Here is a 25,940-nt window from a genome sequence, read left to right as displayed (position 1 = left end):
TGGGTCGCATTGGTCCAGCCTCAAATTGCTCATGCATGTTGAAAGTTCATTAAACAATTGCGTTGTAATAGTGCTAGAGGGCCCAGTGCTCAGGGACCTTGCAGGGGCCTTGAGTTCCATACATAATCATTATTAAATAATGAAGGCTATTTTCAATGGGAGCTCATTTGGTTTTCTAACACTTTTAACATGATAAGCAGACAATATTTAGCATTACATGTATGGATGTATTTATTGAATATTGCCAGTTTACATCGCCCTTGCGCATCTAATGTCTAACTTAACTATTGCAGTTGATGATTTGGACTTGAATAATGTGTAGACTTTTACGGGGTGTTTCTTACCTGGCAATTGGGAAACAACTATGTGGTCCTGCCACAGGTTAGCAAATTCAGTTTGTCACCCAATAATTAACTAGGGAATGCATGTGAAGATAACTTTCTCAGCATTCATGGCTTCGGTAATCCCCGCATTCTTTATTTCATATTTAAATTGTGCTTGCAGACTTTCCCATAAGGTGCTGCCTCACTCAGCAACATAATGGACCAGGAGACAATTGCAGCCTGAGAGGTGTTGCCTTTGCAACATGCTGTCATAATCTTTGCCAATGGAAATGTTACACGAGTAGTCCCTATTCTTTAGTATACAAATACCTTTGATCCTTTACAATCTAGTTCTTGTATCTGTTGTATATGTCTTGTGAAAGATACACACATAGAGAATTAACATTCTATGAAATCATAGGATCATTGTTCACACAAGCACATGCATGGACATGTAATATGGAAATATCTGAATGTTCATTTAGAGCACTACTAAATTATACATAATTTATTGTGCGCAGTTCACAGTTAATGTGAAATATGCAATAATATGAGAGATCACCAAATGTCCTTAGATCTTTTTGAGATATCTCTAACTCATATCTTTTGCACTAAATCATTAGTAGAGATTTCTAAAGAAAATTGATCAACAAGAAACAAATCTTATGGAACCTGTTTCAGGTATATGTTAAATGACATCCAAGGACATTATATATTAGTATAGCTAGTTTTAGTTGTTCTAGAATCAAGAAGTAGAAGTATTCAAGTAAACCTTCAATAGCGTGATACCAAGCATGAATTTATCATGATGGAGCACCCCTCGTCTGATAAAGAATTGTTTCTTGGATTTCATTACCATCTGAAGCATGGTGAGTCTGTGGGTGCGGATGTGATCAAATAATATAAATGTTTGTTTGTCCATTTGCATGTGTGTGAAACAGGGAATAAAAGAAATAGGATTTTTTATTAACATGGCAGGCCAGTCTCACACGCTTTGATGTGTCCATAGACCACAATACACTTCCAATGGAGGAAATCTATGATCCTAGCTAGGGGTCACTGTGACAGAGAACTTGCCAATGTGAGAGGCAACTAAGGCATGTTGAGATGGGTACCAGAGGACCCAGATACCGCCAGAAGGTCCCATTGCATCCAGAGCTAACCACTGGCAGGGGAAAACCTCAAATATTCCGAATTTGGGAGAGAGAGGGAGAAGGAAGCTTGGTTCCACCAAAACAAGAAGAGACGGAGAATACTGTGAAACAAATTGACGAATATTTTGCCGTTTTCCTGATTGGCCCAAACCCCTTATATTCCTTAGTGGGATGTTTATTTCATTCTCGTATTATAATTGAAAGATAGAGAGTGATTTAGTGCGTGCGTTTGATATGGATGCATTTTCTTGATGGAATAGCACTTTGATTTGATGTGCATGCGTGGTGTTTCAAAATGCTAGATTCCCTGGATTGGATCCATCGGTCTTTGATCGAGTTAAGAACCAGACATGGGTATTGTCTTTTTTGTATTGTATTTGGTGAATTGCAGATTTTTAGCTAGATTGGGCATAGGCTCAAAAGATTTGAAATGTTTAGGTTTTAGGTTATTCACTAAATTGCTTTTGTGCCTTTTCTTCTTTTTAGGCTGTGAAGTCCGATCACATAATATGTCATTCAGAAATTAAGTTCACCGCTCACTAAGGTACAACTTCATGTTGAAATCCATTGGCCTTCGAAAATCGTATTCTTGTGCGTAGATGCAGGAGGGATGGAAAGAAAAATTAATCTCCAGTCGCTACTTTGCTAGTATAACTGCCTTAGTATTTCATCTCTACAATGTCAAATGATGCTGCAAATATGGTAAAAATCAGGGCATGGTATCTGCCATCATGACAATTCTATGCTTTATAGCTTATTTCACAAAATTCTGCATATTAGAACGGGAGGTTATTTGGAGAAGTTGGTTAGCTATTTTTTCGTTCTTTTTTGCTAATTGAGCGCTTGTTTAGGGGGTTCCATGCACCATTTTTTGAGATAGCAGCCATCAAAACACTTGGACACCTAATCCATCTTCGCCACTTTGATCCTTCATGGTCTTGGCATGCAAAATCCACTTGATGGCTGCACTCTCTGGGTCTAACTTGCAAAAGTTTTCGGGTCAACTATATGTATGCCTTGAAATTAGATACTAGCGTGAAGTCAAATTTCAAGAATCTCCCTTGCTGATAAGTTCAATTCCTTAGTGGGATGTTTATTTCATTCTCGTATTATAATTGAAAGATAGAGAGTGATTTAGTGCGTGCGTTTGATCTGGATGCATTTTCTTGATGGAATAGCACTTTGATTTGATGTGCATGCGTGGTGTTTCAAAATGCTAGATTCCCTGGATTGGATCCATCGGTCTTTGATCGAGTTAAGAACCAGACATGGGTATTGTCTTTTTTGTATTGTATTTGGTGAATTGCAGATTTTTAGCTAGATTGGGCATAGGCTCAAAAGATTTGAAATGTTTAGGTTTTAGGTTATTCACCAAATTGCTTTTGTGACTTTTCTTCTTTTTAGGCTGTGAAGTCCGATCACATAATTGATGTCATTCAGAAATTAAGTTCACCGCTCACTAAGGTACAACTTCATGTTGAAATCCATTGGCCTTCGAAAATCGTATTCTTGTGCGTAGATGCAGGAGGGATGGAAAGAAAAATTAATCTCCAGTCGCTACTTTGCTAGTATATGTATGCCTTGAAATTAGATACTAGCGTGAAGTCAAATTTCAAGAATCTCCCTTGCTGATAAGTTCAATTCCTTAGTGGGATGTTTATTTCATTCTCGTATTATAATTGAAAGATAGAGAGTGATTTAGTGCGTGCGTTTGATATGGATGCATTTTCTTGATGGAATAGCACTTTGATTTGATGTGCATGCGTGGTGTTTCAAAATGCTAGATTCCCTGGATTGGATCCATCGGTCTTTGATCGAGTTAAGAACCAGACATGGGTATTGTCTTTTTTGTATTGTATTTGGTGAATTGCAGATTTTTAGCTAGATTGGGCATAGGCTCAAAAGATTTGAAATGTTTAGGTTTTAGGTTATTCACCAAAGTGCTTTTGTGCCTTTTCTTCTTTTTAGGCTGTGAAGTCCGATCACATAATTGATGTCATTCAGAAATTAAGTTCACCGCTCACTAAGGTACAACTTCATGTTGAAATCCATTGGCCTTCGAAAATCGTATTCTTGTGCGTAGATGCAGGAGGGATGGAAAGAAAAATTAATCTCCAGTCGCTACTTTGCTAGTATAACTGCCTTAGTTTTTCATCTCTACAATGTCAAATGATGCTGCAAATATGGTAAAAATCAGGGCATGGTATCTGCCATCATGACAATTCTATGCTTTATAGCTTATTTCACAAAATTCTGCATATTAGATTGGGAGGTTATTTGGAGAAGTTGGTTAGCTATTTTTTCGTTCTTTTTTGCTAATTGAGCGCTTGTTTAGGGGGTTCCATGCACCATTTTTTGAGATAGCAGCCATCAAAACACTTGGACACCTAATCCATCTTTGCCACTTTGATTAAAACACTTAGCCTTACGTAAACTTCCAGATTAATCATCAATATTTATGTTTGGGATTCTTGGATTGATAAGATGGAGTAACTTCGCCTCTTATCCATATCTATTCTGTCCAAATTCTGTGATTTGTTAATGATGGTTGCTGTTTCTGAGTTACATACATCGAAACAGTCCTTTTGTTGCTTGAGTTTTACTTATTAGTTATTTTTGGTTAAGGAAAAAATTTTAATTTTGATTTTGATTTTGATGTTGTCATTGATTCATTCTATAGGTGACTGGGTATCTATTGAATCCACAAATTATGGGAGTTGACCTCAAGTATGTAAAGCAGTTTATAAGTTTTGTTGCTGGTCTTTCCTTTTATATTGATTATGGTTTTCATTTAAATTCCCTCCCCTGAGGTCATAGTTACTTTTTTAAAATATCAACTAGTATGTGATTTTTTGTTTTCTCCCTTTTGCTTGGATCATGCCTCTAACAGATTGATAGTTCATATTCAAAAATTCACAGTTGAACTTGTCATTCTTGTCCATGTTGGAAACCATTATCTAACAGTTGTAGGTCAGTGTCCCAGGTTGGATACATTTTTTATTGGTTTTGTTTGCTGCTTAATGCGTTTACGGTAGTGTCTGGGCTTTTGCCATTGATATGAGATTGTTCACAATTATCCCTTTTGTAATTATCATTGAGAGGAAGTTCGGGAGTTGAGTCTTGTTTCTTATGTTCTTTAGTGTGTTTTGGTTGGGATTTGAATTGTTATTGCTAACTTATGCTCAAAGGTTTCCTTTAGAGAGTTTTGCAAGGTAACTAAAGTCTGGGGAAGGGACTCTGTCACCCACTTTGAGTTTCCCATTTAACGAGAATTGTTTTAGATCCATATATGATGTTGACTGTGAATTGCTAAAAGTCCAATTCCTCTCTATCAATGCAGAATTGGATTCATATACTCTTTGAGCTTTCTTCTGATGTTCTTGTTCTGGATCTGCAACTTCCTATATACTTGAATCTTTTTTTGGATGGATCATGGTTTCATCATCAGTAGTGCACGACGAATATGTGATCAGTAAATGTCTGGATCAATTAAATTCTCACAATTCTTCATGAGTAGTGAATCTGAACTGTTAAGTTTTATATATATTTAGTTGGAGTGTAACTCAGTCTCCTTTTAAGATGGGTTGCCCATGTTCATAATGCACAACTGTGGACCTCGCCAAAAAAAAAAGACACACAGCAGTTAGAATATCTGTTTTCATGTAATTCCATTAAAATGTTTGTATGCTTTGACAGTTCCTTATGTTACAACCTTTGATATTATCTATTGTTTGATATGTCATTATACCTAATCATATTCATGAGTTAAATAGTCATTGAAAAAGGAATAATGATGAACTCATGTGTGTTTGTTTGGTTGTTCATGTCCCCTCAATGATTTATGATGTGTCACCTTTTGTAGCTTTATGTGCATGATGAAAAATTTAATCAGCCTATATTCTTTTGCAATAACATATCAGGTCTTGTTGAGCCTGTAAGTCAAGCCTGACAACCGAAGAATGACAACAAACGAATAAAATAGTTAGATGTGAATATATTCTCCTGTTGCCTTTCTATGTCATTCTATGTAAATATATTCACATAGATCATATTGTGAATACATTCTTCTATGTGAATATATTGTGAATATATGTCATTCTATGTGAATATATGTCATTCTATGTGATTATATTCTTTTGTTGTCATTCTATTTGAATATATTCTTCTGTTGTCAGGCTCGACTTATTTTATTCTTCTGTTGAGCCTGTAAGTCTGAGCCTGACAACAGAAGAATAAAATAGAATGACAACAGAAGAATAGAATCTTGAAAGAATGAGCTGTGGATAGAGAGCCCTGCGTTGATCTTCAGGTACTACCTGAAATAATTAGACACTTAGACACAATTGGACACATGCTAAATGAAAACATATGGGGATTGGAAAGTCTTCAGGTATCGAATGACAACAGAAGAATGACCGATGTAAGTCGAGCCGAGCCGATACAAGCCGAGCCAAGCCTATATAAGTCGAGTCGAGGTAATGAGAAAAATAAAATAGTGAAAATACCAAAAAAAAAAAAAAAAAACTACTACAAATTTCACTGAAATTTGTAGAATTTCAGTGAAATTTTAACGAAATTCAGTGAAATTTTAATATAACAAAATTGTGGAATTTTATAACATAGGCAAATTTTAGACATCATTTTTTATTCCCAAATTAAACTTTCTTTTTTCGTTTCAGCTACAAATTGTTGTCTAAAAATTACAAACAGACAATCTTCAAATTTGTAGAAGTTAATTAGGGTTTTTATATCCCAATTCTTGGCTTTACAATGTGAACTGATACGAGTCATCTCTCTCCCCTTCATTTCACTCTCTCAAATAGATTGTTCCTCTTTCTGGTGTTCCGGAATGGTTAATTAGACATGGCCCTGAAGCGGTTTGACCCCTGACCAGTAAATTGGCTGATTGGTTGTTTTTTTTATTTGATTTTTTATTTAATAGGAATTTGTTTATTATTTTTTACAAATTGCTTTTTTTTTTATTTGATTTTTTAATATTTTTCTGTTTTTCCTCGGGTTTTTTTGGTTGGTCTCGATTTTGGCTAGAGTTGGCTGGCTCGACTCGGCTTATTTTGGTTAGGCTCAACTTATATCGGCTCAGCTCAGTAAATTGACCCCTGACCAGTAAATTGGCTGATTGGTTGTTTTTTTTATTTGATTTTTTATTTAATAGGAATTTGTTTATTATTTTTTACAAATTGTTTTTTTTTTATTTGATTTTTTAAAATTTTTCTGTTTTTCCTTGGGTTTTTTTGGTTGGCCTCGATTTTGGCTAGAGTTGGCTGGCTCGGCTCGGCTTATTTTGGTTAGGCTCAACTTATATCGGCTCAGCTCAGCTCAAGAGAATTTATTATGAACCGATTTGATGGGAGCTGAGCCGAGTTGATTATAGCCAAAAAAAGCCGAGTCAAACCAAAATAAGCCGAGCTGAGCTCACAATCGGCTAGCTCCAAAGCCTAAAAAATGAGAAAACCACATAAAAATTTAGAGAAAAACAAAAACGTGACTAAGATGCGGATGGTTTACATTATGGAAGAGACACATGTATATGTGATAGAAATATAAATTTTGAAATAGAAATAGATATTTTTTAGAAATAGATATTTTTGATTTGAAATAATCTAATTCATACATATTTATATATATGTAGCCATAGTCTTATATAGATACTGTAATGGGTTCTCACTCTCAAATTTTACTCTAGATAAATCCCAAAACTACTCCTTACTCAAGTTCTAGGTGAGGGCCAATCCATATTTCATTGATTCACGTCCCCATTAACAATCTATTGATCTACTCTCTTTTCTCTCTCTGCGTATCTTGATCAGAAACTGATCCATCTCTCTCAATGCATTTCTTGATCACATAACCAGCCAGCACGAATCTTTTCAAATATCTTCCTCTAGTTTAGACCATAAGGCTTCATTAGTCATTGATCAGAAATCCATTAATCTTTTTCTTCTACTTTTACAATCAAGAAAATGGCGAAGGGTACTTCAAACGAAGATGGCGAGCTCAACAACGAGAGCCACCCAAAAAGGAGAAACTATTTTGGTGGCCTTTACAGGAGAAGAGCTCATCGAGAGCAAGATGGTCCCAATTCTCACTCTAACACAAGCAGAGAAGCAATCTTCTCAACTTTCTTAGAAACTTGAAAACTTAAACATAATCCTTAGTTGTCATTAGTCTCTGCTTGATCTTAGTCTGATAATTGTGTTTGCTTCTCTCTCTACGCTCCCCATTTTTTTAATATGTATGAAGTGTGGTGTTGATTTTTTTCTTGTGATGATGTTGAAGGGTAATTCGTCCAATATATTTGAAATATAAATTAAAAACTATCCAGAATTTAATTCTTGTATTTTAGCATGTTCTTGTATCCTTCTAAATCAAATCGGAATGGGCTTTGCCTCTTTTACAGGGAATGGCTTTGTCCCCTCAAAACCCTTAGTCCACAACAGGATCACAAGCTCATGTTTGGTCTCGTTTTCTCCTTCAAGTCCTTCACTACCAAGATGGATCCGTCACGTAAGCCCGAAAACCTAACCTCTCTCCATCAACAGTCTGTATATGCAGGCTGGTGGCCTTACGTAGTAAGCTTCCAGAATAATCATCAATATTTATGTTTGGGATTCTTGGATTGATAAGATGGAGTAACTTCGCCTCTGATCCATATATATTCTGTCCAAATTCTGTGATTTGTTAATGATGGTTGCTGTTTCGGAGTTACATACATGGAAACAGTCCTTTTGTTGCTTGAGTTTTACTTATTAGTTATTTTTGGTTAAAGAGAAAATTTTGATTTTGATTTTGATGTTGTCATTGATTCATTCTATAGGTGATTGAGTATCTTCCATTGAATCCACAAATTATGGGAGTTGACCTCAAGTATGTAAAGCAGTTTATAAGTTTGGTTGCTGACCTTACCTTTTATATTGATTATGGCTTTCATTTAAATTCCCTCTCCTGAGGTCATAGTTACTTTTTAAAAATATCAACTAGTATGTGATTTTTTGTTTTCTCCCTTTTTCTTGGATCATGCCTTTAACAGATTGATAGTTCATATTCAAAAAATTCACAGTTGAATTTGTCATTCTTGTCCATGTTGGATACCATATATCTAACAGTTGTAGGTCAGTGTCTCAGGTTGGATACATTTTTTATTGGTTTTGTTTGCTGCTTAATGCAATTACGGTAGTGTCTGAGCTTTTGCCATTGATATGAGATTGTTCACAATTATCCCTTTTGTAATTATCATTGAGAGGAAGTTTGGGAGTTGAGTCTTGTTTCTTATGTTCTTTAGTGTGTTTTGGTTGGGACTTGAATTGTTATTGCTAACTTATGCTCAAAGGTTTCCTTTAGGGAGTTTTGCAAGGTCACTAAAGTCTGGGGAAGGGACTCTTTCACCCACTTTGAGTTTTCCCATTTAACGAGAATTGTTTTAGATCCATATATGATGTTGACTGTGAATTGCTAAAAGTCCAGTTCCTCTCTATCAATGCAAAATTGGATGCATTTACTCTTTGGGCTTTCTTCTGATGTTCTTGTTTGGGATCTGCAACTTCCTATATACTTGAATCTTTTTTTGGATGGATCATGGTTTCATCATCAGTAGTGCACGACGAATATGTGATCAGTAAATGTCTGGATCAATTAAATTCTCACAATTCTTCATGAGTAGTGAACCTGAACTATTAAGTTTTATATATATTTAGTTGGAGTGCAACTCAGTCTCCTTTTAAGATGGGTTGTCCATGTTCATAATGCACAACTGTGGACCTCGCCAAAACAAAAAAGACACAACAGTTAGAATATCTGTTTTCATGTAATTCCATTAAAATGTTTGTATGTTTTGACAGTTCCTTATGTTACAACCTTTGATATTATCTATTGTTTGATATGTCATTATACGTAATCATAATCATGAGTTACATAGTCATTGAAAAAGGAATAATGATGAACGCATGTGTCTGTTTGGTTGTTCATGTCCCCTCAATGATTTATGATGTGTCACCTTTTGTAGCTTTATGTGCATAATGAAAAATTTAATCAGCTTATATTCTTCTGCAATAACATATCAGGTTTTGTTGAGCCTGTAAGTCGAGCTTGACAACGGAAGAATGACAACAGAAGAATAAAGTAGTTGGACATGTGAATATATTATTCTGTTGTCATTCTATGTCATTCTATGTGAATATATTCACATAGAATATATTGTGAATGCATTCTTCTATGTAAATATATTGTGAATATATGTCATTTTATGTGATTATATGTCATTCTATGTGAATATATGTCTATGTGAATATATTCTTCTCTTGTCATTCACAATTCTTCTTGAGTAGTGAATCTGAACTGTTAAGTTTATATATATTTAGTTGGAGTGTAACCCAGTCTCCTTTTAAGATGGGTTGCCCATGTTCATAATGAACAACTATGGACCTCGCCAAAACAAAAAAGTCACAGCAGTTAGAATATCTGTTTTCATGTAATTCCATTAAAATGTTTGTATGTTTTGACAGTTCCTTATGTTACAACCTTTGATATTATCTATTGTTTGATATGTCATTATACGTAATCATAATCATGAGTTAAATAGTCATTGAAAAAGGAATAATGATGAACGCATGTGTCTGTTTGGTTGTTCATGTCCCCTCAATGATTTATGATGTGTCACCTTTTGTAGCTTTATGTGCATTATGAAAAATTTAATCAGCTTATATTCTTCTGCAATAACATATCAGGTTTTGTTGAGCCTGTAAGTCGAGCTTGACAACGGAAGAATGACAACAGAAGAATAAAGTAGTTGGACATGTGAATATATTATTCTGTTGTCATTCTATGTCATTCTATGTGAATATATTCACATAGAATATATTGTGAATGCATTCTTCTATGTAAATATATTGTGAATATATGTCATTTTATGTGATTATATGTCTATGTGAATATATTCTTCTCTTGTCATTCACAATTCTTCTTGAGTAGTGAATCTGAACTGTTAAGTTTATATATATTTAGTTGGAGTGTAACCCAGTCTCCTTTTAAGATGGGTTGCCCATGTTCATAATGAACAACTATGGACCTCGCCAAAACAAAAAAGTCACAGCAGTTAGAATATCTGTTTTCATGTAATTCCATTAAAATGTTTGTATGTTTTGACAGTTCCTTATGTTACAACCTTTGATATTATCTATTGTTTGATATGTCATTGTACCTAATCATAATCATGAGTTAAATAGTCTTTGAAAAAGGAATAATGATGAACTCATGTGTGTCTGTTTGGTTGTTCATGTCTCCTCAATGATTTATGGTGTCACCTTTGGTAGCTTTATGTGCATGATGAAAAATTTAATCAGCCTATATTCCTCTGCAATAACATATCAGGTTTTGTTGAGCCTGTAAGTGGAGCCTGACAACGGAAGAATGACAATAGAAGAATAAAATAGTTAGACATGTGAATATATTCTTCTGTTGTCATTGTGTGAATATATTCTTCTGTTGTCATTCTATGTGAATATATTCACATAGAATATATTGTGAATACATTCTTCTATGTGAATATATTGTGAATATATGTCATTCTATGTGAATATATGTCTTTCTATGTGAATATATGTCATTCTATGTGAATATATGTCATTCTATGTGAATATATTCTTCTGTTGTCGTTCTATGTGAATATATTCTTCTGTTGCCAAGCTCGACTTATTTTATTCTTTTGTTGAGCCTGTAGGTCGAGCCTGACAACAGAAGAATAGAATCTTGAAAGAATGAGTTGGATAAAGAGCCCTGCGTTGATCTTCAGGTACTACCTGAAATAATTAGACACTTAGACACAATTTGACACATGCTAAATGAAAACATATGAGGATTGGAAAGTCTTCAGGTATCGAATGACAACAGAAGAATGACCGATGTAAGTCGAGCCGAGCCGATACAAGCCGAGCCAAGCCTATATAAGCCGAGCCGAGGTATTGAGAAAAAATAACATAGTGAAAATACGGAAAAAAAAAAAAAAACTATTACAAATTTCACTGAAATTTGTAGAATTTCAGTGAAATTTTAACGTAATTCAGTGAAATTTTAATATAGCAAAATTGTGGAATTTTATAACATAGGCAAATTTTAGACATCATTTTTTATTCCCAAATTAAACTTTGTTTTTTCGTTTCAGCTGCAAATTATTGTCTAAAAATTACAAATAGACAATCTTCAAATTTGTAGAAGTTAATTAGGGTTTCTATATCCCAATTCTTTGCTTTACAATGTGAACTGATACGAGTCATCTCTCTCCCCTTCATTTCACTCTCTCAAATAGACTGTTCCTCTTTCTTGTGTTCCGGAATGGTTAATTGGACATGGCCCCGAAGCGGTTTGACCCGTGACCAGTAAATTGGCTGATTGGTTGTTTTTTTTATTTGATTTTTTATTTAATAGGAATTTGTTTATTATTTTTTACAAATTGTTTTTTTTTATTTGGTTTTTTAAAATTTTTCTGTTTTCCTTGGGTTTTTTTGGTCGGTCTCAGTTTTGGCTAGAGTTGGCTACCTCGGCTCGGCTTATTTTGGTTAGGCTCAACTTTTATCGGCTCAGCTCAGCTCAAGAGAATTTATTATGAACCGATCGGAAGGGAGCTGAGCCGAGTTGATTATAGCCAAAATAAGCCGAGCTGAGCTCACAATCGGCTAGCTCCAAAGCCCAAAAATGAGAAAACCACATAAAAATTGAGAGAAAGACAAAAACGTGACTAAGATGCGGATGGTTTACATTATGGAAGAGACACATGTATATGCGATAAAAATATAAATATTAAAATAGAAATAGATATTTTTTAGAAATAGATATTTTTGATTTGAAATAATCTAATTCATACATATTTATATATATGTAGCCATAGTCTTATATATATACTGTAACTACTCAAATTTTACTCTAGATAAATCCCAAAACTACTCCTTACTCATGTTCTCGGTGAGGGCCAATCCATATTTCATTGATTCACGTCCCCATTAACAATCTAGTGATCTACTCTCTTTTCTCTCTCTGATCTACTGATCTACTCTCTTTTGGCTTCAATGAATGGTATTAGATTGGCCTCAATCAAGTACCCTGTCCTTAGCATATCGAAACATTTTTTTGACCGAATCTTCAAGATTTGCAGCTCTATGGAAGTCTTTCTCTGAGGTCTTTCAAGGATCGGATTATGGAAAAACATACATGCAATATTGTATTTGAACACATCACCATATTTCGTTAAATTTTTTACAGTCATGCAATATTGTATTTCCCTCTATGTCTATCCAGATTATCAACTAGGTACCACCAAGGTGTCTCTGCCTTTCGAAGTTTTCCTTTTTAGGGTGAAAAAATTCCATTATTTTTCTGTAGATGCGATGAACCTGTCTTGGTCTCAAAAAGCCCATAAAATTTATCTTTAATTGTTTATATAGGAGATAACATGGATGGTGAGAGATTGCGATACACTTAACCTTGCTATCTGCACATTAATATATGATTGGAGAGAGAGAGGTATACAAATTTACACATCTCCTTTTTGTAATTTTGTTCGTGTTTAATTGTAATGTTATGTGTATTGGTTTTAACGCCAAATGTTGTGACTGTTTGGGGGCATAGCTATTTATTTATCAATCATAGTAGATGGTGTGTGTCTCTTGCAATTTTTTATCATTATTGATATTTATTTATATTTGTAAGATAGCTTTTGAGAATTGGGGTTTGACAATCTCTGTCTTCTTCTTTCTTGCAGTGCTAGTTCCCCCAATTACCAGGTCAAGGATGCTCTATTCATAGCTTTCGAACAATCACATACAAACTGAGCTTTATGGAGAGTTCCTATAGGATTACGATGGAGTTTCTTTCTATTATATGCATTCTTCATTTTTTACTTGCATTAACATGGTTGCTTTTTGTTGAGTGAAATTCATTCTCTTTTTCCTCTTTGTTTTCTCTTTCTCTTTCGATATAAACTTCCTCAAAAAAAGAAAAAAGATAAAGAGCTGAATTTACCTAGGCAATTTCCATGTACACTAGGCAATATCTAAACAATTCTTAGACATGCTTAGCTGAAGTGTACCTAGGCAAATTCCATTTATACCAGGCAATATCTAAACAATTCTTAGACATGCTTAGCTGAAGTGCCCTCAGTCAACTATGGAGTAGCCATGTTAATGCTTTTCTAAATCAAATTTGAATTCTAACATCCTTCTCATTTAAGCATGGATTGGCTATGCATGGAAAATTGTTTGTGGCCCAATTTGCCATATTTATTTGCTCTTATTCCAATATGGCTTCTTTTTTTTAGCTGTTATGTGTTTTGTTTTTAACGCCAAATGTGGTGACTGTTTGGGGGCATAGCTTTTATTTATTTCTCAATTGTAGTAGATAGTGTGTGTCTCTTGCAATTTTTTATCATTATTGATTTTTATTTATATTTGCAAGATAGCTTTACAGAATTGGGGTTTGAAAATCTCTGTCTTCTTCTTTCTTGCAGTGCTGATGAAGGAAATCTTGGGTTCCCCCAATTACCAGGTCAAGGATACTCTTTTCATAGCTTTCGAACAAACACATACAAACTGAGCTTTATGGAGAGTCCCTCTGGGATTATGGTGGAGTTTCTTTCTCTTATATGCGTTCTTCATTTTTTTATTTGCATTAACATGGTTGCATTTTGTTGAGCGAAATTCATTCTCTTTCTCCTATTTGTTTTCTCTGTCTCTTTCGATGTAAACTTCCTCAAAAAAAGAAAAAAGACAAAGAGCTGAATGTACCTAGGCAATTTCCATTTACACCAGGCAATATCTAAACAAGTCTTAGACATGCTTAGCTGAAGTGCTCTCAGTCAACTATAGAGTAGCCATGTTAAATCTTTTTTAAATCAAATTTGAATTCTAACATCCTTCTCATTCGTTTGTGGCCCAATCTGCCATATTTATTTCCTCTTATTCCAATATGGATTTTTTTTTCTAGCTGTTATGTGTATTGATTTTAACACCAAATGTTGTGACTGTTTGGGGGCATAACTTTTATTTATTTCTCAATTATAGTAGATAGTGTGTGTCTCTTGCAATTTTTTATCATTATTGATTTTTATTTATAGTTGTAAGATAGATTTTGAGAATTGGGCTTTGACAATCTCTGTCATCTTATTTCTTGCAACGCAGAATGAGGAAATCTTCGGTTGCCCCCATTACCAAGTTCAGGATGCTCTTTTCATAGCTTTCGAACAAACACATACAAACTGAGCTTTATGGAGAGTCCCTCTGGGATTATGGTGGAGTTTCTATCTATTATATGCATTTTTCAGTTTTTATTTGCATTAAAATGGTTGCATTTTGTTGAGTGAAATTCATTCTCTTTCTCCCATTTGTTTTCTCTTTCTCTTCCGATATAAACTTCCTCTAAAACAGAAAAAAGATAAAGAGCTGAATGTACCTAGGCAATTTCCATTTACACCGGGCAATATCTAAACAATTTTAAGACATTCTTAGCTGAAGAGGTCTCAGTCAACTATAGAGTAGCCATGTGAATGCTTTTCTAAATCAAATTTGAATTCTAACATCCTTCTCATTTAAGAATGGATTGGCTATGCATGGAAAATGGTTTGTGGCCCTGTTTACCATATTTATTTCCTCTTATTCCAATGTGGCTTCTTTTTTTTAGCTGTTATGTGTAATGGTTTTAACGCCAAATGTTGTGACTGTTTGGGGGCATAGCTTTTATTTATTTCTCAATTATAGTAGATAGTGTGTGTCTCTTACAATTTTTGATCATTATTGATTTTTATTTATATTTGTAAGATAGCTTTTGAGAATTGGGGTTTGACAATCTCTGTCTTCTTCTTTCTTACAGTGCTGATGGAGGAAATCTTGGGCTCCCCCAATTACCAGGTCAAGGATACTCTTTTCATAGCTTTTGAACAAACACATACAAACTGAGCTTTATGGAGAGTCCCTCTGGGATTAAGGTGGGGTTTCTTTCTATTATATGCATTCTTCAGTTTTTATTTGCATTAACATAGTTGCATTTTGTTGAGTAAAGTTCATTCTCTTTCTCCTCTTTGTTTTATCTTTATCTTCCGATATAAACTTCTTCAAAAAAAGAAAATAGATAAAGAGCTGAATGTACCTAGGCAATTTCCATTTACACCAGGCAATCTAAACATATCTTAGACATGCTTTGCTGAAATGCTCTCAGTCAACTATGGAGTAGCCATGTGAATGCTTCTCTAAATCAAATTTGAATTCTAATATCCTTCTCATTTAAGCATGGATTTGAATGCATGGAAAATGGTTTGTGGCCCAATCTGCCATATTTATTTCCTTCTAAATATGGCTTCTTTTTTTTAGCTGTTATGTGTATTGGTTTTAACGCCATATGTTGTGACTGTTTGGGGGTATAGCTTTTTTTTATTTCTCAATTATAGTAGATAGTGTGTGTCTCTTGTAATTTTTTATCATTATTGATTTTTATTTATATTTGTAATATAGCTTTTGAGATTTGGGGTTTGACAATCTCGGTCTTCTTCTTTCTTGCAATGCTGATGAAGGAAATCTTGGGTTCCCCCCATTACCAGGTCAAGGATGCTCTTTTCATAGCTTTCGAACAAACACATACAAACTGATCTTTAATGGGAAATAAAAAAACTCGGGGGAAATTTTATAGACTGTATATGGAAATAAACTTTATTTATTAGGACTCTATGTTATAAGGATGACTTAAATTTTTAATTCCTAATTTTAAAATGGCAAAACTTGTCAAAATATAGAAAGTCAGAATTGAAAAGACTAAGAAAGTGTATATTTATGTAAGAGTAAAAAGAGTAAGAAAATCCAAAAATTAAAATATCTTGATCCCCATATGCAAAAGGAAACGTTATTCTCAGAAAGGATATCTAATTTATGAAGAGAGGTTTCTAACAGAGAAAGATATACATGGAATCATTGTTCACTAGGACTCTAGTGCATAGTTACTGGGATGGGGAGCATTGAAAGATCCGCGAGTGGAAGCCTGGAGAATGGGATCAAGCAATGCTCAAAGATCTATAGTTGAGGGATCGAGGTCCGTACATCGTGTGGTAAAAGGATCGAGATCCCCAACATATAGGGAGCGTGATTTAAGTTTGTCTAGGATTGAACGACAAAGCATATGGGATTCGGGTCTGTGAAGCTTAGAATCAAGGCTCCACAAGGGCACTTAACTACAGTACTCGAGTTTGGGAACACTTCCAATATGAGGATTCAAATCTCAGTGTCCCTGTCCTTGTTTTCCCTCCTTTGGGTTCTTTCACTTAGATGACATTGAAATATGGTCGACGAGAGGGCAAAGGTATCTTATCTTTCACTCTTTCTCTCCCTCTCTTTCATATTGTTAATGCTAAAAATGAAAATCTTTTGTATTCTGTTTCTTGTTGCGCTTTCTCTCAAAAAGTGGTGGGCTATGCCATCACAGCTTCGCATTCACAATGTTAGCGACCCCTCTTTCTCTCTCTCAAATATGAACACATTGGGGAGTTGAAACTATCTCATTCTCGCTAAATTCCTTGATGAGGTACACTGTTATTTGTCTCATTCTCCCCCTACCCCTCCTCCCTAATGAGAGATGTACTGGACCTAGTGAATTAGCCTCTAGGAAGTTAAGCCTATCAACTGCAACTTCTTTCTTTGCTTATAGTACCGCAACTCGTCTCTCCTTACTATCTTCTTTTGTCTTCTTCCTTCTCTCTTCCTGCTCTCTCTTGTTGCCTTTCTTTGAAATTATTCACAAGGCACAACACAAGGTGTGTAAATTGTAATTGTAAAGTATATAAGAAGTCAAGGCCTTTACATAAATTGTGGATCGTAAAAAACTAAAGAACATTCCTAAGTAGGGATCTGTGTCAAATTGTCTATAGCTTGTAGTTTAAACAAAAGAATTGCCATTCACAACTACCAATGTTTCAAGAAGCACTAGGCGGCCCTTAGGCAGCCTTGGTGCCCAGCGTTTAGGCACTAGGCTGGCTCCAAAACCTCAAGCACCTTGAGGTGAAAAATTTCATATATATGCTGTTCAAAAGCACATATATGCAAATATTTTTATTAATTTTGTACTTATATGTATTCTAATTGGCTTTTCCATGCAAATATATATGCATGAATGTTGAAACATGTTAAAAAATTCAATTCATTGAAAATTTAGTGAAAAAAGTCAAAAACATGAACAAGTCCATGGTGTATTAACCTTCAGTTATCCAATCCAAATTGAGTATGGCATACTCCATACTGACACATGAACACGACGACAACTAGATTAAGATGAAATACAAAAGAGAAGTACAAAACTAGTAGTCCAATAATGAAAATTGAAATACAAAAGAAGAGAGAGGAGGTCTTTCTTTCTTCATAATTTGTTCTTTGTTGTTTTTTGATATATTTCGAGCTAGAAATCACCTCAAAAGTCTTCAAATACCGTCACTTGCACCCCAAAAAATGTTCCACCAATAAAGGCTAAGCTTTTGGGTGTTTCCTCAAGCCTCAAATTCTTTTTTCGATTCACAGAAAAAGTTATAATTTGATTTTTTTATTTTTTATTTTTTTTATTTTCTTTTATTTTTAATTTTTGGGGTTTAAAACACCCCCAATGTTCTTTTATAAAATTTTGTGGGTCAAAATGACCTAAAGTGATCTTGAGCCCACTTAAATTACAAACAAGGGGGACTAGAATCAGGTGCCCGCTTTGGCATGCCTAGGTAATGGCGCCCAGGCCTGGGTGTCCACCCAAAAGCCCTTTTGATGCCTAGGCATCGGGTGGACCTTTTTCTAGGACAATGATAACAACTAAAATATGTTGGTCATCAATGCTCCATTGGAAATGATCTCCAAGTGTGTCGATAACCGTACTCCCAATGTAGAAGAAGCTTAGTTCCTAGTTAGACGAGGATCGAGTCTAATTGAACATGGACCAATGATTTGGATAAGAGGTATCTTGATCCCATTAACTAGCATTCTCAATCCACAATTTTGTGGATTGAGATCCCTAAAATAAAAAGTGCCTAGAATTGAGATCTCCTCCCAGAGCACATGATCTAGCTTCTGGAGCTGGAGTGACCACCTCCTTGGGAGATCCCGACAATTATGCCCAAGTGTGCAAGGAGTTTCCTACTTTGCAAGGAGAGGGGAAAAGATCAAGAGGCTATGGTAAGTCAAATAAATTTGACTGCCTTCATTGTGTGCTTATTACACAAACACATGCATCCTAAGAAATTGAATATATATAGTATAGGTCGTTAAGAACTTAAGATTAAATAGAAAATGAAGCAAATATATAATATATATAGAAAGAGACTACGCAATGCCTATGGGTGAAAATCAACAGTATATTCGCCCATAGGCTCGACGTCGTCTGATTTTTTCGGACGGTGTGGATTAAAAGACCACCATGGATATAGCATGTCTGTTGCGGTATCGCAATGGACAAAGCATGTCCATTGCGGGGTTTTTTCACGCAAAAAAACACGGGATTCAACCACGACCATCGTAGAGCCGTTGCGGTGTTTCGATATACACCTCAACAAACATGCTATGTTCGTTTTGGAGGGAAACACTATTCAAATTTGCCCAGAGGCGTTTTTAATACTTTTCCATATAGATATATATATATATATATATATATATATACTATATTCATGTCATTAGACTTTAGAAAAGAAGTCTGGGTCAGCTAATTCCTCTCTCCAAAAATGGGATTTTTACTTTTATTTGGTTTTTAAAATTGTTATCTATAGCAATGCGCCCTTGACCTGGGTGCTTGGGATGGCAAAGCCACAATGTGACGTTTTCCTACCTGTTAATATGTCAAAAATAAAATAAAATGAAATGATTCCCTTCTTCTGCTATGGGAGACTCTTCATTTGCTTCATTTGTTAAATTCGAACCTAGGGGTAATTTTAGGGCCCCAAATTTTGGGGATGTATCCTCTTCAACCTAGTAGACAACTTAAAAAAAAAAAAAACACCTCAAACTCCCCTCAATGAGCCTAGAAAAATTCATCATCTTCATCGTGAAAGCCTTTTCCCAACTAATTGGGATCAGTTATACAAATCCTGGTTCACCATTCTGTTCTATTAAGGACCATATCCTCAATGAGGCCATAAGTCTTCATATCCTTTCTCACAACTTCTAACTATGTCCTTTTGGGTCTACCCCTTACCTGTTTTGAGCCTTGCACTTGAACTAACTTACACCTCCTAAAAGGTGTAATATTGGGTCTGTGCCACACATGGCCAACTCACCTAGGTCTGCTCTCTCTCATCTTATCGCCTATTGGTGCCACTTCTAAATTTTCCCAAATGTACTCATTTCGAATTCTATCTTTCCTTATTTACCACTCATCTCATTCTATGGGTATAATAGTTTTTGACCACCCAATGTTCTGCCCCATAGAGTAAAGTTGGTCTCACAGCTGTCTTATAGAACTTGTCCTTCAACTTCATTGGTATGCATCGATCACCTAAAATTCCGGTATGAGCCTGGAAAAATTAACGCCCTAAAATTGAATTTAGACTGTCCAATTTTTGGACAACGAAATCTGCTTAAAAAAATAAATCTCAAAATCCATTTTTTTAAATACCATATGGTGATTCTTAAGTGGATCCCAAAATATAATAGGTGCTTTTTCACCAAGGGAGTAAGTGGATAGTATGATCTCGACGGAGCATTGCACTAAAGGAAAAATGTTATTGGCAATATAAAATTCTCTTAGAAGTTATGTAACTGCTATGTTTTACCCTCCGATGCTGGGGAGACCCGACACAGTGACTAACAATGTCCATGTTAAGATTTGCAGTTGCAAACTATGATAAAAATTACAGAACCATAGAATGCCCATGCATGCGCATATGCATAGGCTATTTAAGGATGATGTGTTTTTCATAATACTTCTTGTGCCTTATTAAGAATATGTATATATTCCTTTTGTTTTTGTGTGCGCTCGCACAAATGTGCCTGTGTGTATCTACCTCCCCCTTTCTAACCAAACATACTCTTTTTTTCGATCAGGTTGATGCTCTTGTCTGTAGCTATTGTTTTCGTTACATTGGCTCAATAGAACTCCAGATTGGAAGGAAGCTTTATCTTCAAGGTCTAGGGAAAGGTGAAGGTGAGGAATTTGAGCTCGGGACATCTAAACACATTCACAAAGAGGGTTGTCTTGCTGAATCTTTGCACTTTGGGGAGAATCATTCTGTAATGGCTGGCCACAGTGATTCAGATTCAGCTTCTTCTAGTAAATCAGAAGATAATGTCTACCTCGCCCTCCCTAAAGAAGTTATTGAGTCTTTAATCAATGGTGAATTGGTTTTACCGTACTCAAAGGAATTTCTTTTGCCTTCGGTCATTTCTTGTGTTGGTGGCTGTGCAGAAGAACATTATTGCAGGTGACAGACACAGTCTTCGAAAGCTTCTGTTTTCATATTTGGATTTCTTTGCCTTTCATGCTTTCTCTGAATATGGATATGCTATATGGGACACAGGGATTTGTCTCCCTGACCAGCTGTATTGTGCTTATATTATTGTGAAAGTAACTGGAAGTGTTAAAACTTCAAATTTTTTATCTATAATTAGATAGCCATGTCTAATAAGTTGCATTTGTTTTTGAATGTTTACAACCATGCATATACATGTATATATGCTCCAAGCTAAAACGGTGAGGCTTCAATGTAGCAATAGAGAGTCCTGTGTGCATTCAACATTCATTCAAGCAGATTTATTTTCTTGGATAATTTTTTACCCATGTGTAATATACATACAAAGTGTGTCATCAGGAATTTGGTCATTTTGTGCTTAGGTTGATCAATTTTCCTTCTGTTAATTAATCCATCTACTATGACTAGATAGCCATGTCTAATTAGATAGCCATGTCTAATAAGCTGCATTTGTTTTTGAATGTTTACAACCATGCATATACATGTATATATGCTTCAAGCTAAAACGGTGAGGCTTCAATGTAGCAATAGAGAGTCCTGTGTGCATTCAACATTCATTCAAGCAGATTTATTTTCTTGGATAATTTTTACCCATGTGTAATATACATACAAAGTGTGTCATCAGGAATTTGTTTATTTTGTGCTTAGGTTGATCAATTTTCCTTCTGTTAATTAATCCATCTACTATGACTAGATAGCCATGTCTAATTAGATAGCCATGTCTAATAAGCTGCATTTGTTTTTGAATGTTTACAACCATGCATATACATGTATATATGCTTCAAGCTAAAACGGTGAGGCTTCAATGTAGCAATAGAGAGTCCTGTGTGCATTCAAGATTCATTCAAGCAGATTTATTTTCTTGGATAATGTTTACGCATGTGTAATAGACATACAAAGTGTGTCATCAGGAATTTGGTCATTTTGTGCTTAGGTTGATCAATTTTCCTTCTGTTAATTAATCCATCTACTATGACTAGATATTCTTCCATTTGTTTTCCATTCTTAATAGAATGGTGGTGATGCCCAGTTAGAAATTAAAGCATAACAACATTTATTCATCAAAGGTGGTCTTTATATTGCAGCCTGCGGTGGAGTGATGCTACTCACGGTAATTTTCTACAGTTGTGGGTGTAGGAGATCTTCCTGATATTGTTTGTTTCTTGCTTCCTCTCTAATTTCTCGAGGAGCGAGAATCAAGAGAGTCTTTGCAAGTTAATCCACTGATGCTGAGAATTATTGCATAATCTCTATATGTTATGAGATCATCATGTGTCATGCTTCACTCAGTAACCTCTTTTTCTCTTTTTGGGTTACAGCACATGTGAAACACGTCCTCATTCTCATCTTGAAGCATTCAACCCTCAGACCCGCTAGAATGTATTGGATAGATGTTTATCTCTACTGTCATGCGTACATTGATAGCAGATAGGTGGTTTTCTACTAATAGAATGTACCTAGCCAAAGATAGATTGTCAGTTTTATAAAATTTAAACTGTAGTTTAAGAAATGTTTGAAATACTTTTTTGAAGTTTACTTTAAGAAATTTTGTTTTTTTTTTAGCATGTATTGAACAGGAGTATGGGTATAATGTTTACTGCCATGTCCACAGTTAAAATACATGTGCTGTCTCTACTAATAATGTAAAATAACTTACCCAAAAAATCTAATAATGTAAAATACAATACTTTCATGTCGACAGTTAAAATACATACGTGCCTGTCAACAGTTAAAATATATATTGCTTGGAGCTTGTTACCTTCATGACCTCGTATTTGGTTACCACATAGGATCTAGTTTGCTTTCCCTATCGATTGGTCTTATCAGCTTCCTTTATTTGCGATGTCTGTGAGGAGTTTGAGCTGGCTTGCCACCTGTTGTATTTATGTGTGAAAATTGTATATAGAAAAATATACAATACTGAAATGTCAGGTACTCTTCATGGGCTCACAACGTACAAGTGTTCTAACTATGTCTTCCAAATTACGTTATCAAAGCTCTCTGTGCTCATCTCTTGTAAATAAGAAGCTTGTAATCATTTCTCGGAGGATGTATGTGGGTATATGGGACACAATCTCGGATTTACCATGTAATTTCTCTTAGCAATGCTTTGATGGATTGATTCCGATTCTTTTTCGCTCTGCAGTTCCTTTCTTTCCAAGTTACCATATCATAGTTGGGGTGAAATGTTCCATAGTTTATCACGAAAGTTGCTGGGAATTTCTTTTGGGACCAGTGTGCTGTAAGGCTCTGGATGTTGCTGCTGATTATTGTGACTGTGTTGAACTTCCACAACACGGTTCTGGCTCTTCCTTCCTGTTTTGCATGAGTAGCATATGTACTCATTTGGAGTGCCTATCTTTGCATCCTACCATATGTGAGTAGCCTCTATTGGTATGCTAACCAACTGAAGCAAGAGTCTCTAGGATGGATGAGGCTTTTCCATAATGCTTCTATAACCTCATTTCACTAATCACTTCATGAAACTCCTGAGAGCAAAGTATCTATCTTGAGAGGGGATCCAGCTGATTTCTTTCACCCGATCATGGCACAATGCTCCGATCATGGCACAATGCTCTACAAGAATGCTTTTCGATGACTAATAGCATGCTATGTATGTGATGATCTGCAACGTGCGTCAAAGTGGAGCAAGTGAAGGCTATCATATGCGGGAGAAGCGGATTCCATCAAACGCACACATCTATTTGGAGGATGTGAACCCTAGGAGCTACTAAGAAGAATAAGAACAAGCTTTACGTCTTGATGCAGAATTTCAGATCGGGATACTAAGTTTCTCAATCATTTTTCAGGAACCTTGTTGAAGAAATTCGGCACTCGATTACAATGTAGTAGTGCATTTCACCCACATATAGATGGGCAACTTGAAGCGGTGAATCATTGCTTCACTACATGTTCGGAATTCTTAGTCTGCCTCATAGTTGTTCGGATCGGGAGCGGGAACAGTACCAGGATCGAGATCGTGAGCGAGGGACCGTGAAATTCTAGAAGATCCCTATGGTTGGGAATGCCACGCGTACAATGCACATGGTTGGGATCGAGATTCCCAAATGTTAGGGATCGAGATTCCAACCTTTTGGAGATCTTGATCCCAACTTTTTGGGGATGTTGTTACCAACCGTAAAGTGTATTATAATTTAGTATTATATATACTCTTTAAAGTAGGGATCTTGTTATTGTGTTGCTAGTTGGCTATAAACAAAGAAAAAAAAAATCAATTTGGTTGTTGTCTTGGTCTTTAAGATTGGGATCAAGAACCCTAATAGTAGGAATCGGGATCCCTATGAGTGGGGTTCGAGATCCATAAATTTAAAAATTGAGATTCCTGAGAAATTCGTTCTTGGAGGGACAAAATTGAGATCCTAGAAGGGATCGCCTGCCGAAGTAGGAGATCCTGGTAACTATGGTATGCCCTAGTTTTGGCTTCCTCACTTGTTGCATTTTTCTCATCCTGTCTCTCCTTGAAACCCTCGTCTCTCTTCTTCTTCTATCCCTCTTGTGATATACAACACAGAGTGCAACTTGTGCATACTTTTTCCCATTCGTACAAGATTGATTATTACAACATAAAATGAGGGAATAGAAGTACATCATCCATACTTTTATAAGTTGCTTTCTGAGCTTCATTATTGACTAAGAATTATTGGTGAGCATGTTCTATCCATTGGTGTGTATGTTCTATCCAGGTCTTGTGGGTTATTATTTATCAATCACTAATATGTGGACTCTTAATCTGCTTACTTTGTGCACTTTCAATAATGCATAAATTTGTAATATTTGTAGTAAATCATGTGCCGAGGCAGATTGGGAATCATGCCATTCCTTACTTTGTATGGGGGAGCGCTCAGGTTGCCGTAATATGGAGGCATTGGCTAGGTTTACAGAACATGCTAATGGTATGGTGCTCATGGTGTGCCACACTTTTGCACAATCATTGCTATGAATTTTGATTTTTATGTGAATGTGTGGAAAAAAAAATCTTTTAACTCTGAAGCAAGGTTTTGTTCTTTGAGTACTTTCCTCTGAATTCTAACTTTTATTTCTCCCTTTTCAGGAACAAATGATATTTTTCATCTCGCTGCCAAGGTATCATTGGTATTGCATTACAATGATATATATATATATATATATAGGGAATGGATCTTGTCAGCCCATAGGCTAACAGCTACAGTGTCAGCCAATGACCCAGATTGAAATGGGCCGATCTGACGGTCACGACCTTATTTCGTATTTGACTTTTAATTTTTTTTATACTACTCCAAATCAATTGAAATTTTAGGTGTACATTTTTCTCATCAAGACGCACTTAATAAAATATAAAACAATAATTCACACAATTTAAATTAACCAAATACCCTTGAAACATTTTGAGGGTATTTTGGTCAATTTATATTATGCTAATTATTATTTTTATTATTTTATCAGGTTATAATATTTTTAAAGAATATACGCTCAAAATTTTAAATGATTTGGATTTGTAGAAAAAACTGAAAATTGAAATACAAAATTAGGTCATGACCATTAGATCGTGCCCAGATTCAATCTGAGTCGTTGGCTGACACTGTAGCTCTTAGAGTTAACAACCCTTTAAAATGCAAAGGTTAATGTTAGAAGGGGTTGTGATGTGTATATTTATAAAAAAGATCACTATGTTTTGTTCAAAAAATATTTTAATAGATAACTTAATCATTAAGCAAGGAAAAAATTGTAAATTTTACAAAAGTACAATGGCATATTGGAAGTTATTGTCCTGAAACTTTATTTGTAGAGTGACTTTGTCCTTCAGTAAAAATTTGAGCTTTACCTGTTATAAAAATGACAAAAGTACCTTTTGTCTTGTAGTGATATTTACAAACATACTTTTACTTAATGTGCAAGATATTACAAAAAGTGACTTTTATTAAAAAATAAACCACAAAGTAGTAAATTACCGTCACAACTCATTCTTTCATTAACCTTTGTAATTTG

The 25,940-nt window shown here is 35.2% G+C and overlaps 1 protein-coding gene and 1 long non-coding RNA gene across 3 annotated transcripts in view; both read left to right on the top strand.

Moving 5' to 3' along the window:
• LOC110007044 (histone-lysine N-methyltransferase ATXR2-like) overlaps positions 1-25,940 on the top strand; it is a 32,968-nt gene that overhangs the window by 1,533 nt on the left and 5,495 nt on the right. The window contains exons 2-7 of one of the 2 annotated variants that reach the window (XM_088856020.1): positions 294-381; positions 505-624; positions 15,347-15,461; positions 20,530-20,906; positions 24,756-24,868; positions 25,027-25,058. In XM_088856020.1, the coding sequence (XP_088712146.1) occupies positions 15,438-15,461; positions 20,530-20,906; positions 24,756-24,868; positions 25,027-25,058 (546 nt within the window). In that variant the 5' untranslated portion in view covers positions 294-381; positions 505-624; positions 15,347-15,437. Of the gene's footprint in view, positions 1-293; positions 382-504; positions 625-14,731; positions 14,769-15,346; positions 15,462-20,529; positions 20,907-24,755; positions 24,869-25,026; positions 25,059-25,940 lie in introns of those variants that run through there. The other variant, XM_088856021.1, reaches the window with a different exon arrangement.
• LOC148778922 (uncharacterized) lies at positions 2,693-3,792 on the top strand. Its single transcript, XR_016047620.1, has 3 exons — positions 2,693-2,749; positions 2,882-3,313; positions 3,446-3,792. It is a non-coding gene; the product is annotated as an uncharacterized LOC148778922 (long non-coding RNA).

Source organism: Amborella trichopoda, chromosome 13 (genome assembly GCF_054954075.1).
Source record: "Amborella trichopoda isolate Santa Cruz 75 chromosome 13, AtrichopodaSantaCruz75HAP2 v2.0, whole genome shotgun sequence".
Classification (NCBI taxonomy): Eukaryota; Viridiplantae; Streptophyta; class Magnoliopsida; order Amborellales; family Amborellaceae; genus Amborella; species Amborella trichopoda.
The sequence above is the reverse complement of the archived record's forward strand: the minus strand, read 5'-3'. Positions and strand labels throughout refer to the sequence as shown.